The 20,306-nt window shown below is 40.3% G+C and overlaps 1 protein-coding gene across 1 annotated transcript in view; it reads right to left on the bottom strand.

Moving 5' to 3' along the window:
* The window catches only part of cacna1ab (calcium channel, voltage-dependent, P/Q type, alpha 1A subunit, b), a gene marked incomplete in the record, with an annotated part of 92,837 nt that overhangs the window by 56,397 nt on the left and 16,134 nt on the right, over positions 1 to 20,306 (bottom strand). Inside the window, 18 exon segments of the mRNA XM_035660836.1 lie at positions 3,008 to 3,597; positions 5,488 to 5,641; positions 6,830 to 6,850; positions 8,227 to 8,333; positions 8,583 to 8,650; positions 8,948 to 9,068; positions 10,028 to 10,100; positions 10,186 to 10,317; positions 11,167 to 11,279; positions 12,013 to 12,125; positions 13,955 to 14,152; positions 14,556 to 14,648; positions 15,051 to 15,095; positions 15,244 to 15,359; positions 15,497 to 15,600; positions 17,737 to 17,924; positions 18,831 to 18,983; positions 19,124 to 19,215. Of these exon segments, the coding sequence (XP_035516729.1) occupies positions 3,008 to 3,597; positions 5,488 to 5,641; positions 6,830 to 6,850; positions 8,227 to 8,333; positions 8,583 to 8,650; positions 8,948 to 9,068; positions 10,028 to 10,100; positions 10,186 to 10,317; positions 11,167 to 11,279; positions 12,013 to 12,125; positions 13,955 to 14,152; positions 14,556 to 14,648; positions 15,051 to 15,095; positions 15,244 to 15,359; positions 15,497 to 15,600; positions 17,737 to 17,924; positions 18,831 to 18,983; positions 19,124 to 19,215 (2,481 nt within the window).

The raw sequence follows: 20,306 nt of genomic DNA, 5'->3' as shown, positions 1-20,306 counted from the left end.
AAAAAAACAACAAAAAAACAAAACCCCAAAAAAACAAAACACCCCACTGAACCCACCAAACAAAACATAACCCGGGGCGGGGAACACAGGAACAGGGGGGAAAAAAAAAGGGGGGTGAAGGTTTTCAAGGCTATCAAAACGGATTTTTGAGGAGGGGACAAAGACCACAAAGGCTAAACCAACAACAAAAAAAAAACCCATTGGAAAAAAAAACAAAACCACACAGAATTCTAGGGAAAGGCCAAAACTTTTTTGGTTTTCAAAGGAAAAACAAGAAAAAAAACTTTTGGGAATTGGTGAGTTTACCAAAACCACAAGGGTTAATATTTTTAAACAGGGGCCCCAAAGTTAAAATAAAAAAAAAAATTTGATATTTTAAAAAAAAAAAAAACAAAAAAGGGGGGGGGTTACATTTGCCACACACTTTGGTTCTTTTTAACAATTTTTTTGTTTAAACCAGTTTACAATTTGGCCTTTTTCATGGGGAGGCGGTGGGAAAAACTTTATACCCATTAAAATTTAGGGGGTTTGGTTTTGGGGGGAAAAAAAGAAAAAAGAAAAAGGTTACTGGAACAATATAATTAATAGGAGATATTTACTTTTATTTTTGCTTAGGGGGGCCCCTAAATGCTCTTTAGGCTTTCTGTCAAACAAAAAAGTTTGATTGGGGGCACCAAATTTTAAACATCCCAAAAAAAGTTATTGACCCAAATACACATTGTTAAATAAAAGTTTACTTCCAAAAAAAGATTTTTTGGTTCTTTTTGGAGGGGGGAAATTTTTACAAAAAAAACACAAAAATGTTTAAAAAATGGGGGAAAAAAAAAGGGCCTTGTTGCTTATTACTGGGGGGAAAAAAAAGGGGGGCCAAATAAATATTTGGGGAAGAATTTTTTTTAAAAAAAGATTAGGGGTTATTAATGAGGTCTACAACCAAACAAAAAAAAAAATAAATTTTTTGATAGCGGGATCCCAAGTATATATTAACTTTTTTATGAAAGCTTAATACAAAAAAAACAATTTGCATATAACTATAGGGGACATTCATATTGTTCTACTGGCCAGGCAAAATATACCCCAAGAGGGGGAACAACATTTTGTGTGGGAACCACCAACAAAAAAAAACCCTTTCAAAATAAAGGCCCAATAAATAAAAAAAAAAAAAAAAAAACTTAAACTTTATTTAAAAACCCTTATCAGGTTATAACACGGGGGACCTTGGGAATTTTCCCCCCCCCATAGGGGTTGAGGGGATTGGGGCTCACACTTGGGGGCCAAGGAAATAGAGGCCCAAAATTTTGAGGTTTGGGGGGGAGGGGGGGAGAGATATATTAGGGGGTTCAAAAAAGGGACTCAAAAGGGGAAGGGGGGGGCACTGTCCCTTATCTATTTATTGTTGTAACTCCAAGGGTTTTTTATGGGGGGGGGGGGCCCATTGCTTTGGAGTTCCAGGACTTAAAAAGGAACTGGTCCATTTGCTGGTATTTTATACTCGGAAACGGGCAGGAGTTATATGGTAGGGTTTTGTTTTCGGGATGCACGGCTTCCGGCGAGGGGTATTTTTTTGCTTACTAGGACCCAAAAAAGTATTTTTGGTTTGGGAACACCCGTGGGGGTTTTTTTACAAAGGGAGGGTTGGGGTTTGGGGTGGATCCCGGGGTGGGTGAGGGCGGTTTTTTTATTTTTGGGGGTGACTTTCATTTTTGGGGGCCCCCAACTATTGGGCCAAAAAGCTTGGGCTTTTTTGTTATTACTTAACCCCCGGGGGAAAAAAAAGTTTTTTTGGGGTTTTTTTTTTTTTCACCCAGGATTCCTCCGGTTTTGTATGCTGAAATGGTCGTGTGGTGGAGGCCTGGGACAGGTGCTGTGGTGATCCTGACGAAGGAGGGGGCATGAGAGACCACCAAAAGAGAGATGACACAAAACCAGAAGCTCAGAATCAAACAGCCACCGTGAATAAACAACACAAAACAACGACAGAAAAAAAGGAATACAGGGTAGCAGATGGAAGCAAGGGATCCTACCGTAGATGGAGATATCTTTCAAAAACACCTATGAGAACCATATGTCACAAAGATTGTGCACCATTATTCCCATACTGTTAGAACCAACCCTATTAATTAGTTCACCACAGAACCTTAGGACACTAGACCGATCATGACATCCTTTATTGCGACTCACATGTCACAAAAAAAACTAGAAGAAATTAATAATATAGAACTATACCCTAAAATTACCCATAATAACCCAAAATTAACAACAGAAAAACTAGATTATTTTCATTTGGAAAGTCATATATAGGGATAAGACAACCGAATACTTCAAGACCTCATTTAATGGCCTTCCATTTGATTCGTGTGAGACATTGGGAAGGAAAAATTAGCTTTAGGCACTAACATATAACCATATATGTCAAGAAATATACAAAAATTAATGTATAAAACTGACTTATAGTGTTATTTTTTTTGATGATTCTCAACCCTAGTTGGCATAATATTTCTTAAATGTGCTCTGCACACCCATTCCTCATATTCCAAACGTTATCAATTTAAAAACAACAAAAAAAACAACGTGAGGAAGACTTCAAGCAATGGTACATTAAATCCATGTTGGGAAGTGTGAATTACCATAAGTAGATAAAAACCAACTTGACACACCAAGTGAAAGAACTGTTTTTTTTTTGATTTTTTTTTTTTACTCTATAAGCAGTTAGCACTAGGCACATTGATGGCCAGCACATAATCTTCAAAATGACACCATAATAAATAGCTTCACACAGTCATTATATACCATCACAAAACCAACCATACATTTGTGATGAACTACCAGTTGAGTTCCCAATGACGAATGCACAAAGAGCCCTTAGTACACAAATGTTCTGGGAAAGTTACTGTGTCAGGTCGTTTCCTGATTTCTTAGACAAAGACAAACTTAACTGGCTTTTAATGCCAGCCAGGTTGTAATTTGAGACATTTACACAGAGAAAATAAACCCTTCCTTCACTCACTTTCTGGTGCGATGCCCTCTGCTCCTCTCCTGGTTGCCGTGGCGATGCCGTCTCGTCTTCCGTCCCTCCCCTTCTGTTCCTTTCTCCCCCTCTCCCTCTGTCCCCCTGGATCTGTGTCTCCTGCCTTCTTCCCCCTCCTTGGCTGCCCTGCGGTGCTGCCTGGACCTCCTAGGTTCGTTGTTCCCCTCTCCCCCTTCACTCTGGTGGGGAGACACGCTCCGAGCTTCCCTGCCTTCCCTGTTCCTGTGCCTGTGGCCCCGGTGGCTCCTGTGGCTTTGCCTCTCCTCCCCCTGCTGGCCTTCCACGTTGCCCAGAGAAGTGCAGCTGAAGCCGCGCTCCATGCGGGTCTCCGCTGGCTGGCCCGTACCTCCACTGTCTGGCCCTGTGGCTTTCTGATGATGGTGGTGGTGGTGATAGTGTGTGGCTCTGTGGTAGTGGTCAATGTCCTGGCGCCGGTACTCCTGGTCCAGAGGCAGCTCACCAGGTTGGGTCTTGTTGGTGTTGTTGTTACGGTTGTCCTGCGGGTTGACAACCAGTGGCCGATCCAGGTGGGTCTTCATATCACCGCGTGCTTTCCGTGGGTAGGACACCTGGGTCAGGGTAATAGGGTAGCAGTTGGAATCAGTGGGTCTGCTAAAACATCAGACACATGGGCTTTTCCTACTTACCGCAAGTTTTATCTAGCCATGCATGATAGTTTTGTTTTCAATAGATATTGGACTACAAAGCGTCTCATGCAACCACAATGCAATGGAATTGAAGGGAATTTTAAGGGGAAATTGCCTTGTTTTGTGTAGGTTTACAATCAGTGTTGGTAGTAAATGTAGTCAGTTGAGTTTATCTGTTGGTGATAACTTTGGTGATAAAAATGTTGAAACATTCACACTAATTAATAATGATATATGGGATATCCTTTCTTTTATTGGTAGAAACTGTCATCACCACATTCAAAGAAATTGCTGAGACTGAGTCATGTAGTTGTAATTTGGATGTTTCTTGTTAGAAATTTTAGCTGTAATTTACTTTGTCTTCCTGTCATTCACAAGCTGTCACATGTACAGTATATAAATCGGACATGAGATGATGATTTTATAGTTTAATTAAAGGCAGTCCTTCAGATGGCAGGAATATTAAGACCCAATGCAAAAATTGACTAGAATCATAATGCATTTTAAGGTTGTTTACACAACTAAATGACAGAAAGGACAAATTAATGAGAAGCAGTTTGCTAATTATAAACAAAAACCATATAGCTGCAATGATGAAGAAAATTTCTTATTTGTTGTTTTCAAGGAGCAGAGGCTCATTAACCTCAGCAAATTACATCACAGTTTCATGAGCATGGTTTTTAGGTTGCTGTGGCAGTTTGCTTCAAAGCTGGTACAAAGGACAGTATAAGCCAACTGTGACCTTCATTCAGGCAGTTTATACCTAACTCACAATACCCCCACCCTGTTCCCTCCCCGAGCCACAGATATACACAGTTCGACAAACAGGCCACCATTTTTGGCTCTGGCAAATTGTCATTAACATTTCCAGAACCATAAAATGGCACAATGGTATACAGTTTACCGAGCCATATCCAGTCGACTCCCGATCATCTTCTTTTTGAAGTGCATTACACTTCGCCCCGCTCCAGTTTTGAGTCCGCTGCCTTCTTTGGGTACAGCTCTGGATTTCTCTGCATGCCCCACTTTAATAATGCATTGCTCCCAAGCACACAGCTTCAAGCCGTCCCATATAGCAGCGGCTAGCGCAATAACAACACTCTTTCAGAAGCTTAAAGGGACATTACACCCTGAAATCAAAACATCTGTGAAAGTGCAGCATGACCCAGAATACGCAGTAATAAAAAGCAGGACAGGCCCTGGTGTTGTTTCCACTGTAGATCACTACACACCACATCACATACATATGGGCTGAATTGTAACATAATTAAAGAGTAACTTGCTGAAAAGCAGTGTTGAACTGTTGAAAAGTCTGTTTCATCTCTGTCCACACCCGGCATCACTAATGGAATGAGTAATTCAACTCTTGGGGAACACTTTAAGGTCCATTTTGTCCTTAAAATGTTGGAATATATTGGGTACATATATGTATATATATACATATATATATATCTTGGGTCGCATACGTATGTAATTTTTGATGTCACTTGCTACAAATGACAAGAAATCTGAATATCTGTTGATATTTGACATCAAATTGCATCTGGTCACTTCCAATTTTTAATAAAGAGCTTTTTCAATTGACAGCCAAGAGTTGTTCATTGGCTGAGACAGATGGGGAGGTGAAATGATTTGAAGTTCTAGACATGTCTAGAGCCCCAACTGAACATGGATGATAATGTCCCTTTCAGTTGTTAAAATAACCAATAACATCACTTTACACACGTTACAACAAATATTCACCATATATATCAGGAGTAGACTGCATATATATGTGTATATGTGTGTTTTTTTTGGGGGGGGGATCCTCACCTCCTCTCCCTCCCCTCCCACCTTCCAGTCCTCTTGCTCCAGCTCGTTGTAGAGCGCCTCGCGGCTCGTCATCAGGTTCTGACGGCGGATCTCGCTCGTCCTTTGCTCCCACACTGACTTGTTGCCCTTGATGTGGTTCTTCTGCTGCTCCTTACTGTTGAGAGGTGTTGATGGAGGTGCGATGGGGGAGGAGGAAAGGGGATTTAAAGGGGAAATAAAAGTGGAAAGGCGAGTGAGGAGGTTAAGAAAAGTGGAGGAAAGAGAGGGAAGAAAACAAGATGGGAAAACAGAAATGGAGAGGAGATGATGAGGAAGAAGAAAAAAAAACAGATGGTGATGGTGGAGATGGGGAGGATGATGGGAGAATAGAGACTGTGAGCTGCCTGTGGGAAATTAGCAGCAACAGGAAGTAGTAACAGTATACCCTTAAAAAGAAAAAGAAAGAAATTCAGTACAAAAATGAATAAAGCATATGTGGCTATAAAGGTATACTGAATCTGCAATTTCAATGTAAAACCATGTAACACTGAGTAGACTGTGTGAATGAAGGAAGCATGAGCTGTGAACTACATCAAAGCAGGAGCAAATGGCTGAGACAAAGAAGTTTCCCATTGAATATGAATAATAATAAATATGAAGAAAAAAAATACATATTCATAACTGCTTATGTTCTCTATGAATGTAGCAATACTAGCTTTTGTGTTACAGAGTGAACCTGTCACTTTAAGAGAGTGTTGCATTTTGGGTTGTTTATATCCTTTCTCTGGCTAGCCTAGTGAGTGTCTGTCATGGATGTTATATGAGGACTGGATACTCAGCCTTGGGGGAGAAACACTAATGAGCCACACAATGTGGAAGCAAACCAGGAGATGAGAATTTTTTTTCTTTTCACTTATGCAGGCATTGTTGTAGTCCAGTATCCATTTCTTATAATACATCCATGGTCCCTATCTGTCCATCATAATGGAATCTGCTAGAGTTAGTCCACCTTAAAAGTGTCTCGTAAAACCAGTTCAACCCCAGGAGTTTTCTGTTGGCTCATGCATCATGTTTGCTGCCATGGAGGAGGTAAAATCAGAAAGAATAGAAATGAGTGGAAAGCGTCTTTAGACATCTTTAACGCAGACTGGGGACAGAGTCTGTCAAGAAGTCAGGAAGACATACAATGTCTCAGAATGTTTTAGAAGATGTCGAGCCCAAAAAACATAATGTGACAATGAGAAATGTTAACCAGTCTTTCACTAGTCCCAAAACCAACTAGTTCCAAGCTCTTGGCAGAAGAGCTTGTGAGTATGTGACCAAAAACAGAGTGAAGGGGTGTCACCATGTTGTGTTACTGTACCAGAGCTGTTCATCTGAAAGGCTTTGAAAATAACAAAACAGTTGAATCAGCGGGTTAATGCTGATTGTACTGTCATTCTTCTTTTGACTCCAAATACATCGGGAAACATACATGTGTAAAAACATGAAATACAAGAATCTCTGTGCTGTGCTGCATGTCGATTTGATGATGTGTTCTGTGATTGAAAGGAAGCTTATGAGCTAATTTCTCCGATTGACAAGTTAGTGTCTAATTGACAAGCACGGCTGTAGCACACCAACTTCTAATCTAGCCATCAAAGGCTCGCCACAATGACTGAAGAGTCCGGTGACTTCTAAAGGAGCAGCAGGGTTTTTGTGGGAATCATTTTGATGTGTCCTATTGTCGGCGTTTCTGCTGCCAGGAGCAGAATTTACAGACTGTCCGCCTCTCGCTCTTATTCACTTCACAAAGCCCTGAATCTGTTCCTTTCACTCTCAGAACAATCGCTTAATCATGTTTTAGAGGATGAGCACGGGGAGAGTGTGATGGTGGGTGTTTGTGTGTGTGTGTGAGTCACGTGGACATGAATGCCTGTCAATCTTAAATGTTAGGAAAGACGGATTTGAGAAAGAAACAGTGCTTTCTGTGTGTGCGCAGTTTTTCAAAAAGAGTGAGGAAGAGAGAGAGAGAGAGTGTGTGTGTGTGCATGTGTGTCTGACAATATTTTGTATATCAGTGTGAGCATACGCATGTGCATTTTTGGGTAATTTTCTGTTCATGTACAGTAAAATGTATAAAAAGTATATATATTTGTATACATACATATATTCAGCCTTGTCTCCTAGAAATTACATTTACGTTTAATTACGTTTACATTTAACTAATTTACAACAGCAAATATGTTTTTCGGAAAACATAATGCTGACTGAGTGACATTTTCCATTAACAAAATAAGGAAATGTTGGTAATTAACATACCTGCCAAGTCACAGAAATGTTGATACTGAACATATCAATAAAATGTTTCATTTGTTTCCCTCCAAAAAAGGCAATCTTGCAATACTATCTACACATATTGACTACAGCATTATTCAAAACTCAAACAAGACTTTTTATTAACATTTAACTGAAATCACGTTCTTTCCCTGACGTTAACCGAAGAGCTTTTGTTGCAGGAGTCTGGACGCGAACCTTTCACTGTGGTGTGACTCCACTGCGTTAAATAAATGTAGTGTGCACTCAGACAAATGTTGTCTTTCCAGGCAGGTATAACTGTTTCAGCGTGTGTTTAAAAAACAATTAAGTGCTTTACAAATGTAATTTCTAGGAAGCAGATTTTATATTTTGTAAGTATTTATGTTTTAGATGAGTGTGTGCACATGTCACAGTATATTTGTGCACACGGTATGGCATTTGAATGTGAGTGTGTGTACTCACGCAGCAATAGACAGGTTGGCTGCTGACAGCGGGCTGACCTCTGCTACTTCCTTAGCCTTCTGCATTGCTGTCTTCTGATTGGCTGCTTCCTCTTGTTCCTCCTCATCCTATTGGAGAAGAAGATAATCATCTCAGTCACTTGATCCTGGTTTAAATTTCAACACACTAAATATATATATATATATATATATATATATATATAAACAGCTACCAAAGCCAAGTGATATCAAGTCTGTTTTGTAGTCAGTAATGCTAAATTAATTTTGACATAATTTGAAGGCATAATCTAACTTCCTGGTAAACAATTTTTCTTCAAATAAAATGGAGAATGTTTTTTTGGGGGTTTGATCCTGTACCTTGGTGAGCTCCTGGGCATTGGCCAGATTGTCGACAGCGATGGCCAAGAAGACGTTAAGCAGAGTGTCTGTGGTGGCAGAAGTTAAGGAGAAATATCGATGCCAGGACGACCTTAGAGGAAGCTGACAGTTTCTCAGGAAGAAGGAGGAGCAGAGAGGAACAAAGAGAGATGTGTTCCGTGGACAGGAAAATTAGAGGAAAGAGAGGAAGTAGAATTGTATTGTTCAAAAAGGAAGACACCAATCATCATCTACATTTCATAATCATTGCGAAAGCTTCAAAAAGTCTGTCTGTGTATATTCACAGGCATGCATATTGTACATTTCTGTATACATATGTATGTGTGAGCATGCAGGCAGGATACAGTTGCCAAACAGTGTAAGGACGATGAAGAAGATGGAGAAGACCATCCCTTTGTCGTTCACTCCTCCCTGGGACTTAATGCCGTCGTACATCACCATGTTCCAGTCCTCTCCTGTCAGGATCTACAGAGTGACAACAGGTTGGTCACATTAATCCGGACTTTATTGGTATTTACTTGAAATTGAAAAGTACAATTTGCTCTGTAATCCTTCAGTAGTTTGCCCACTTTTTGTTGTTGTTTTTGTTTGTTTAATGAATGAGGAAATTAGCATAACTTGTGCATTTTAACCCCAAGCATAAAAGTTGAAAAACTATGTCTACAACCCAAAACAACTTTTTCATGTCTGAAAATCTGAAAATAATACGTTAAATCCATCACAACCCTTTTTGTAAATCAGTTTGATATAATATAAAATATAAATTCTGATTTTGCAATGCCTCAATCCTAAAGATACTTCTCACACACTGATGCATGAACATCAACATACAGAGTCAGACACACACACACACACACACACACACACACAGCTGGCCTCTGAGTCATTCCGCGACAATACAGCAACACAAATGGCTCTTTACTAAAGCTGTCTGTCTCTCTGAGTAGAGAGAACACAGAAACATGGAGACAGCAGTCAGGACTGAACAAGTCATCTGACAAACTGATGACACAACAACAATGGGCATCATTAAATTTCACTCTTGAAAAGGGCTTCAGCTGTCTCGAACATGTACATGAGTGTGTATGAGTGTGCTTACTGTCATGTTTGGAAAATACAGTAACTCATTGGTACCTCATTTGCAAAAAGACAGACTTTTAAACCACACAATCCAATTCATGAGGCTAAATAATTAAGTTTCACTCGGATTAACAATTGACACAAAACAATGTAAAGTAAAAGTAATAATATTCTTTGATTTGTAAGTATGAGTTCAGCAAAGGGATAGCTCACAGTTTATAAAATGTAACTGTCCTGGTGTTGAATGAACATATACATGTAAAAGAATGCCACAGCAGAGTTTTACAAAAGAATCTGTGTTCAGAGAACAACCTTCATCATTTATTTTTGTCTCTCTTTCCTACCTGAAACACCGTCATGATCGCTGCTGCAAAAGTGTCAAAGTTAGTAGGAGGGGTTCCGCCTTCAAAGTTGAATCTGAGGAGAAGAAAAGGAATTAGTCACATCCAATAATAATAATACAGCGACGTGAGCTTGTTTCTAAGTTTGTGTTGATACTGACTGTCCTCCAAACAGCTGCATCCCCAACAAGGCAAAGACCACGATGAAGAGGAAGAGGAGGAAGAGCAAACTGACAATGGACTTCATGGAGTTTAGCAGAGAAACCACCAGGTTTCGAAGAGGTGCCCAGTACCTAAGGAGGAGGAAGAGGAGGAGGAGGAGGAAAATCTCAACTATTTACAGTGGATATATGGATTGAGTATAGGGAAAAAATATATTGCCAAATTTTTGTTAATAATAATCATTATTAGCTACTATTTTGATTTTGATACTTGTCTGGCAAAAAACCCCAACAATAATATATCATGTTGAATATTAAAAACAATGCCCAGTGCATTCAAATGCAAACAAATGATAAAACATATTTTATGATATTTTCCATTTAGTATTGACTTTTTTCATTATTTCAAATACTGTCACCACAGTATAATTCTATTTGTAGTCCAGTAAAGTTTTGATCAGCGCATCCTTCTTCATACCAACATCAGTTTAACATGGAGGAGGTTACATCTGGTCCCATCTGGTCAAAACCAACTGGGTTCAGAGAGAGTCAGAGCTCTAATTAAGCTCTAACTGTATAGAGAATTGACAATAAACTCTGGTGGCAATAATATAGTTTCATGATTCAAGGCTCATTTTCAATGAGATTGTCATAATTGTAATAAGATTTGTCCAAATGAGCAGCATCATGGCAAGAAAAGAAGACCAACAAACACAACAATGTGCGTGAGCCAAATCCAATTACAGTAAAATGTCTCCTGAAGGGTGCATCAAGCAAGTATCAAAGTGCCAAAAACCCCAAAATGGTTAGATGTTTCAACAGTGAAAATATTTTCAAATTAAAACACCAAAATCTCTTCAGCACCACAACCTCAGTTTTTCATCATGATCCTCATTATCGTAATCGTCTGATTTTTGCACAATTGAGTTATGGACATGCACGCATTATGTAAGAGTGTGTGAGACAGAGAGAAAGACTCACTTGGTGACTTTGAAGATGCGGAGCAGTCGCAGAGCTCTTAATACACTGATCCCAAAGGACGTGCCTGGTTTAATGGTGGCCCACACCACCTCGAAGATACTGCCCACGATTACCTGCAGAGGCACACAAACAAATACAGTACAGTCAGATCATGTTGCGCACTTTCAGGGTGTTTGTGGCAATCAGTGCTCTGACGAATTATAATTTTAAAAATGAATTTCTGCTGTGCATGTGAAACCGTGTGTTGATCCAGTCATTTGATTTCTTGACACTGTAGGAATATTTTTGCTTTTTAAAAATCTGGCACATATGTTCAATTACTATGTGCATTCTCTGCAGAAGCATATCAGACTCCTTATTTATTAACTTGTAACCAGATCCGAAATAGACAATCTGACTTTTCCAGTTCTCATTATCAAAATTTGATGAATAAATACTAACTTCAATGCCAAAAAATCCCAGAACAAATACTTTTTAGGTGAGAACTGTACACAAATGCACTGAGAGTCTCTACCTCCATTGGTTGCCAGCTGACTGAACACAATATGTAACACTTTACCAGGTTCTGTATATCAGCATTTAATATTAAGTAACCTGCCAATAAGCCTCTGCAACAATGTCAGCATGACAAATTAATGCGCAGTTATTGCACATGTATTGGTGAGAAACGCGGCGCTGAATCTGCTCATTGTTCATTTGTCGCAGGGCAACATGAGAAAAATCTATTTCTCAAATCTGTTGATTAAATGGAGTGTTGGATTTGTCATCAAAACCTGATAGTTATGAGCGCAATTAATTTTTTCACTCAGTTACAGTGTGAGCGTGTGTGTGTGTGTGTGCACTCACCACACAGTCGAAGCAGTTGAATGAGGAGTGGAAGTAGGGCTGGATGCCCAGACCATACATCTTGATCAGCATCTCAGACATGAACAAACCGAGGAAGATAAACTCTGCATAGACTGGAGGGAGGAAGGAGAGAGAGAGGAGGAAAGGAGGGAGGAAGAGAAGGCAGAAATGAGAAGACAGGAACAGAGAGCGGGTTAAATGGAGGACAGTGGAAGGTGAAAATGAAAGAGAGTGAGGTCATGGAGAGAGATAAAGAGTGGATTGAAAAAAGGAGGGGGGAGGAGGACAAATGTAGATGAAGGAAATACAAAAGCGCAAGAGAGAGATGGAGAAGTGAGATTAAAAGACAAAGAAAGTGAGGGAGGATAGGAAAAAACAAAACAGAAAGAAGGGAAAGAGAGTGAGAGAGAGAGAGTTAGATGAGAGGAAGTCAATAGTGGTGTGAGCCCAGCGGTGTATGACAGTCTGGTGATGAATGGACTCCATCAGCTACAGCTTCATATGCTAATGACACTGGACAGCGGCCAGGGCCAACAAGCTGACTCTATCGAGGGCCTTGTGTGTCTTTGTGTGTGTGTGTGTGTGTGTGTGTGTGTATGTGAGTGTGCATGTCTGGTCATGTCTGCACCTAGAACTAAAATAAAGAATATGTGAAATATAGCATTGTATATCATTGATACAAGTCTTTCTATATTTATTTCGTGAAACAGTTACTACAAATGTTGTACAATTTGCTGCTACAACGCTCATGCTGAATTTACTGGATTTTATTTACAGCACAATCAAAGACAACAATGAATAAAGTATAGTAAATATTTATGTGTCCTACTTGAAACCTTACTGTATTTACTTGCTAGTGATCATACTGTTAAGCTGACCACCTATCACCAAAATGAACAAAAACTCTTTTCTTTTTCTTCAAAAGGAGGATGTGAAAGAAGGTGACGATGGACCAGATACTGGTTAGTGGAGAAAATGCAACATGTTTCTGCTATTTAAAGGAGTTCAAATTAAATGCGTTGTTTGCATGTGTAGGAGGAAACTGTAGATTTGAAGTGTAAAAAGATGATTCAGGTTGGGACGAGGTGTGTGTGGACAGCAGTGGTGAATAAACTGAAAAGCCAAACTAAATAAAATACTAAAAAATATTCTGGCTTCAGATGTAGATGTGCTGTTGAATTTGGTAACATAAAGGTACGGTCATATCTGCCATCAGTCCAACAAATCTGTCCCAAAGTCAGCACTGAAACAGGATGGGATGACACAGGTGTGAGGAACATAATGAAGACATACTGTGCAGACACAAAAACACGAAACACAACACTGGTCAAAACAGGAAATGCACTTTTGTCACACTGGCTTTAACGGAAGTAAAGATGGAGCAAATGTTCATTCAAGACCGGTGTGTGTATGTGTTTGACTGCACCTTATTAATGGATCAATTTCGTCTATGTAGCCTATGTGTTCTTTTGGAAACTTCATCTATGCTTTTAAAAATAAATGCCAGACATCAAACTGCATAGAACATTTGTGTCAGCTGCACTGAAAATGTTAGCAAATAAAGTTATATTGTAGGTTTTATTTCTAATTTTACCTTCAGTATTGCTTTTTAAGACTAGTTGGCAAGTCGTTTATTTCAGCAGAACTAACATTATCCCATCCCAAGTTCTAATATTGACACAGCCATAGGTTGTTTTGACTTCCTGTTCTCTTATTGTTGCGGTCTCAGTGTTGTGCTTGACCCAGAACCCAAAGCTAGAAACCAAAACTGGAGCCAGGGGTCAAAATGTTGTGCAAAGTTCCTGAGTATCTCAGAAGATTCCTGGAAGCTCCTGTAGTTCATGGTATAGTGTAATCTGCTAGCGGGTTTGTTTATACACTGTGCAGTATGTTTGGATATGTACCTGTATATATCGAGGGTTTCATGTGTGTGTTTACTCACAGAGGAAGTCGGAGAGCAGCTCAGGCTGGTTGTAATGCACCGCAGCCACACACATGGTGTTGAGGCCCACCAGGCAGAGCACCGTCCAATAGAAAGCCTGCGTCTTCACTATCTTGCGGATAAAGAATCGCATTCGTCGTTCCGTTTTATTGTAATTGGAGCCGTCCTTACCGCTCTTTATACTGGAGCGTGCAAAACCTGAGAGGAGGGGAGGGAGACATGACATAGTTGAGTTTGACTGATTCTTTGTTTGGAGCCATCACCACTTTCTTCTATTGTATTTTCCATTTCACAACTCGGTCCTGAGATTACCAAAATTAGGAATGGGACGATATATGATTTTATTGCAAATCGCAATAAAACAACAGTCAAAGTTCATTGGGGTGAATTTCCATAGTTGTGAATTAATTGTGAGTTAAACAAGTTAACATAACATGTGTGGAAACCAGAACGAAGATCAAGTGCCTATCTTGAGATGTCCTATCTGTGATGCAATCATTTTTGAAGATTATAATATAAAAATAATAATAATACTGTTAACTGCAATAATGCATAAGCCTGACATGAAATTGTCACTTACCCATCCCTCTGTTTTTCTTACCTACTGCGTCTCCCATGTTGTCCTCCCCTTCCTCAGGGTTCAGCAGCTCTGTCTTGTTGTTTTTGGTTTTGATGGTTGGCCTTCGCCTCGAACCTAGCATGAGAAAAAAGGATTGTTTCTTTATCTGTCTATCTCTCAAATGTTAGCATCTTACCCTTCCCACAGTCTGTCACTTGTAGGTGTATTGTGCTAAATCCCACATTCTGAAGTTGCTTAGTCATATATTGTCCTACATAACAGTTAGCTTAAAGATGTTTTGGCAGTCTACAGTGTCTGGTATTCTTATTTATCCTCTAGGAAGAAACGTTGAAGACAAGACATGCATCATAGGATATTTGTACAAATCTCCTCCTGATACCAGCTGTCACTGTGAATGCACAACTCTCTGTGTAGCTCTGTCTTCATAGTCTGACTTTTACTGGCTGCACTCATGTCCTTAGCATGCAGCTTTCTGTCCATCAGTAAACATACACACAATTAAAGAAGGTCAATTACCATCAAAGTTCCCTGTGGAGTCATCTTCAGCCAAAATCACCTCCTCTGTACAAGAAAATAAGAAAGTAAAATGTAAGCACACTGATGCATCAGGATTTAGTTGGTTTTCCCACATACTGTATAGTACACGGGAGACGAGCAGTGTGTGTCAGTGTGTGCCAGTATCTGAGTGTGTTTGTCAGTGTGCACTGACCTGCTTTGCAGATCCACTCCAGGTATCCGTTGAGCTCTCTCTCAATCTGCTGCTGTCGCCTCAGCTTGAGGAACTCGCTCCTGTTCTCCACTCGCTCTCTCTCTTTGGCAAATTCACTGTGGGCACATGTGCCATTGTTTCCATTTTGCTTGGCTCATCAAATTACACAAAGTATACAGGAGTATATAGTATTTTATTTTTTTAAAAAGACAAGAGGAGGAAGGTTTAACCATAAGAACATAAGTGTCCATACCCTGAGAGTACACCCAGCACCAGGTTGAGCATGAAGAAGGAGCCGATGATGATGAGAGGGATGTAGTACATCCAGTTCCAGGCACTGCCCTCCACATCATTACTCTGCAAGAGAGAAAACAGAGACACACACACAGACAGACAGAGACACAGACAGACTCATTACTGACAATCTAATATATAAAAACCTGTATGGTCGTTTACTGTGATGATGGTGTGAAAGGTCAGAAATGTTCTCGTTTACTGCACCTTTGCTTTTCTTGTGTAAAGATTCTCGTCTGTTTGTTCTAATATTTTATCTTCGACAGACACGGGCTACCTTTCTCAGTCCAACGTTAAAGGTGCCCTGTGGAGTTTTCTTGTAAAGAAGCTATACACTCATTTTTATACAAAGCTTCTCACCAAAATACATTATGTGTATCCTTGAACTTTTAACAAATGTGTTGAATGCATTTCCTTTTCTTTTTTACAGTGTATCAATGTTTGCTCGCTAGCTGTCTTCTTCACTGCCTTTGTTGGCACATTAACTATGGTTGTTGACATATTACTGCCACCACACAGTGGAATAGCGTGACTCCATCAACGTGATGTGAAGTCGGTGGGGAGCCACACCTAATAACATGACCCCATAGCACCAGCAGTGGTCAAAAACACAACACGGTACCTTTAATAGTCACTCATTCATCTAAATGATGAATGAATCTTTTGTTATGTTATTGTGTCAGTTTGAAGCTGTTGCAGTTTTAGGCAGTGTGTCTGTGTTATGTGAACTAAGGCTGAAATGATGTTAGCAACTTTTCTCTGGACTGCACAAGAACCAAGGAGAACTCAAGTATGTAGATTATGCTGGCTCAGGAGTGACCCATTTTCTATCTTATAGCCTGTGCTGGATGCAGAGATGTTGCATTTGTGTGCAGAAACAGCAACACCGAGATATACTCCACACACACACACACACTGTGTTACGTTACAGCATCTCCAGCTTTCACACAGCATTGATCGCACTGAGGTGTCTGGTTAGCACACCAACAGCAACAAATCTGACTGACACTGTGTCACTTCCTTCTTTCACTAAACGAACTCAGCCGACAATCAGAGGAATCAGGTTACTGAAGGATATTGTGTTTCTGTAACCCGTGTAACGCCTAAATGGAACTATCAGCTGATTATTATCTGCTGCTGGAGTGCTGTGTGCATTTGTTAGGTTTTATACTGCACGGTACAGCGCAAGCAGCCCGTTCTCTATTAAACTTTCATTGGTTTCCTTCTGACTGCCTGTGTGAGAGTGGAAGTCAGCCTCCATCCATCAGAAAAAATGTTAAATATAGAGCGAGACGGACCAGAATAGAGAGTGGAAGAGAAGGAGGCGGAGAGAGAAGGAGAGCGACTCCGAAGGCAAAAGGACAGATGAGAAGACGGATAAAGGAAGTCAAACAGAGAATGATAAAGAGAGATGGAGATGGAAAATGGCTTTTGGACAAATAAATGGTGTTTTGAATCAAATCTCAAACTACTTTATGCCTCATTTAGCTGAATGAAATTCAAGCCAATCATCAGCCTGCACACCAACCCACCCCTGCGAGCCCTTCAGTGTGCTAAAAAACATACAGTACAAACCTAATACAGAGAACAGAGAACAGAGAGAACACCACTATGATAACTGTGAGAAGGGCGATAAGACTGAAGGCGGATTCTCTGTTGCCATCAATAGCATAACTAGCAACCCATATCTACAATAAGATTGGCGTAGCTTAAGTAAAAATGTATGTTTGAACAAACTATAACACTGTATTGAAAATGTGTTTCAATTCAAATGTGTATGTTGGGTATATGTGACTACAGTAAAGTCTGCTAAACAAGTTAACATTTTTGATCATAATCAACAGATGCTGCTAGTTAGTTTGTTGCTAGCAGTAGCCAATGTGTTTTACAAGAATTATAAATTAAGGCTGTTATTAATATTCTGGTGTTTTCATGGTGATGTGTGAGTCAAGTGAATTTTATGTCCAATCCAAATAAAATGACTGTAGTGTAAAAAGATATCCGAAGAATGTCTGCTTTAGCTAGCTTATATGCGAAAGATGCCTGCTTTAGCTAGTTTGCTATCTACTGCGAACATGTGACTTTACTTTTCAATTACAGGACATTGTTGGCCAGAGATATAATGGGTAGGGGTGGGACTGTAAACTAAACTACATGTTGTTAAATGTTACGTTTGGCTCCCTGGACAGGCTAACGTACGTAGTAGAGCATGTCTGTCCATCCCTCCATGGTGATGCACTGGAAGACGGTGAGCACGGCGAACAGGATGTTGTCGAACTGGGTGATGCCGTAGTTTGGTCCAAGCCAGCCACCTCTACACACTGTGCCATTAGGACACAACCTGGACGGCAACTCTGTGCCACATGGTAATTCGTCCACTACCTCTCCTGATCAAAGAGAGAGACGGAAAGAGAGAATGAAATAATGCCACAGGAGTTTAGAAAGCAAACTTTTAACAATCATGTGTTACATATCCAAAAGGCTGGTAGTGTAGTCAAACTGACAGACCTGTCTCACAGCGGACATTTTGACACATTAAACACAGGTGTAATTAACAACATTACCAAAGGATGCGTTTCACACAGGTGTGCCATTTTCAGGGCCCTGGTATTGTGCACGGTGGGGCTCAATAGGCCAAATAGTTTAATTAGTAAAGCACACGTGGTACTATTGCACATTAAAGGGGACCTATTATGCTTTTCCTTATTTTCTGTCATATATATATATAATGCTACAATGTCAGATGTTCACATTAAACCTGGCCAAAGTTTCAAATAATGAGATAAACATGTGAAAACTGCTCTGAATATTAGGGTTCCGACGTTCTTTTTCTTGTGCAATGAGCTGATGTCGGCTTGTGACGAATTTCTTTAATTGGCTATCTGCTCCAGGCCCAGCCCGCCCACGAAGTACAATGGCACGCCGATTCTCCCGCTCAAGTTTTTGGAGGTGGTTCAGTATGTCTCGCAGAAAGGGTTGGCTCTTCAATATTTCCTCTGATGTCCTCTGGCTGCTCTGCCTAAACTCTATTTACTGATGGACAAAGTAACTAATTATAACTGCCCGTGCAGCTAGCCGTCGTATAAGCTGACTCACTATTAACACTATTCATTTCTAGCTACATGTATGCTTTTCCTGCAATGAAGTCAAAATATCTGCTGTAAAAAAGGGTTGCCTTTTGGACTTTAGTGCCATTGACAATACATTGAAATGTGGTTAAACTAACCAGAGACAACTCTATCAGTGATAGTCTTAACTTGAGAGGCCACATGTAATTTATATTTTTTTCTTACGTGTGACTTCGTCGTAGCAGGTAGTGTGGAACTTTCCCATGTAGAACTCCAGGCCGATGATGGCAAACATGAGGATGGCCACGAATAATAGCAGGCCAATCTGCAGCAGGGGAATCATAGCCTTCATGATGGACTTGAGCACCACCTGCAGGCCTGGAGGAAACAGTTCACAAAAACGATCAAAAAAAAGGTGGAATACAGCAGTATACTGACAATATATATATTATAATAATATATGACAGAGACTGCAGTTACTGTAGTTAAAGCATACAAGGCAGTGTGCACAAACTTACTGGGAATCCCTGACACCAGTTTCAGTGGCCGTAGCACTCTGACGGCTCGCAGTGTCCTCAGGTCAAGCTGAGAACCCACAGACGACAAAATACTGCAGAGGGACAGCAAGAGGGAGGGAGAGACAATGGAGACATCAGAACAAAAATAAGTGCAACAGGTTATGTCTTTCTAATTAATCACATTTGCTAAAACATGCTTGTCACAGCCTGCATCATTTGATTTATAGCTGCAACATTATCGTCTAACACACTGCCTCAGCACAGAATACCTAAACTTCTGACCCATATTTCACGGACATTGGCATGTTGAGCAAAGACAAATGAAGGTGGACACACCAAAATAACTTAAACCAGGCAACCTTGTATACCTACCAACTTGCTACCTGTAAAACTTTCCAGCAAAGTCAATCTGCTGTTTAATGCAGTTATTTTGATCGTGTGATCCAAAACGAGAAAGTGGACCTTGAGTGGAGATTTCTTTGTCAAATTCCCAAATGTTACGAACAGCTATGGTATTGCCACTCCATGTTCTACACAGAATGTAGTTACGTGAAGTTGTAGATTGAATGTGTACCTTATAACTAAGGTTAAAATTGACAGTTAAAACAGAATAATTGTAGTAATTGGTAATTCAGTAACAGTATGATGGCTCTTGCTACTACTGTCACATTGCCCATCTTTAACCTGGCTGCAGAGACGCACCTCCTGTTCTATATTGTGTGTGTGAGCGTGTGTGTGTGTGTGTGTGAAGCTCTGGTGTAAAGTCAGCCAGAGACAGGTTGGAAAATTCCATGCTCTGTCTTGTACGGGGGCGGAAGGCAGGGTCTGTCCAACACTAGGGGGAGGGGGAAGTGCGGGGGCGTAGAGAGGGGATGCTCTGAGGAGGAGGAGAGAGAGAAACGAAGGGGAGGAGCACAATACATGGGCAGACTCTGACCTTAAATCAGGCAAAATAAAATTGTATATTTTTTGCAGTTGCACTTAGCAATTTAGTGTGTTGGCAGCTCTTTTAACTACAGCACTAATCAGATGCCAACGTGATTATGACTGACCACTTCCTGCGCTTAGGATATATTTATTTGTCCTTACACACACCTGAAAATGAAAATGCAAGGGAAATTTGTGCTCGCAATTGGCATATATGCTTGACTACGTAAGGCAGCAGTATGCGGTGCCTGGGACT

This window comes from Morone saxatilis, unplaced genomic scaffold, assembly GCF_004916995.1.
Source record: "Morone saxatilis isolate NCDOM2014 unplaced genomic scaffold, NCSU_SB_2.0 Contig17, whole genome shotgun sequence".
Lineage (NCBI taxonomy): Eukaryota > Metazoa > Chordata > Actinopteri > Moronidae > Morone > Morone saxatilis.
The sequence above is the reverse complement of the archived record's forward strand: the minus strand, read 5'-3'. Positions and strand labels throughout refer to the sequence as shown.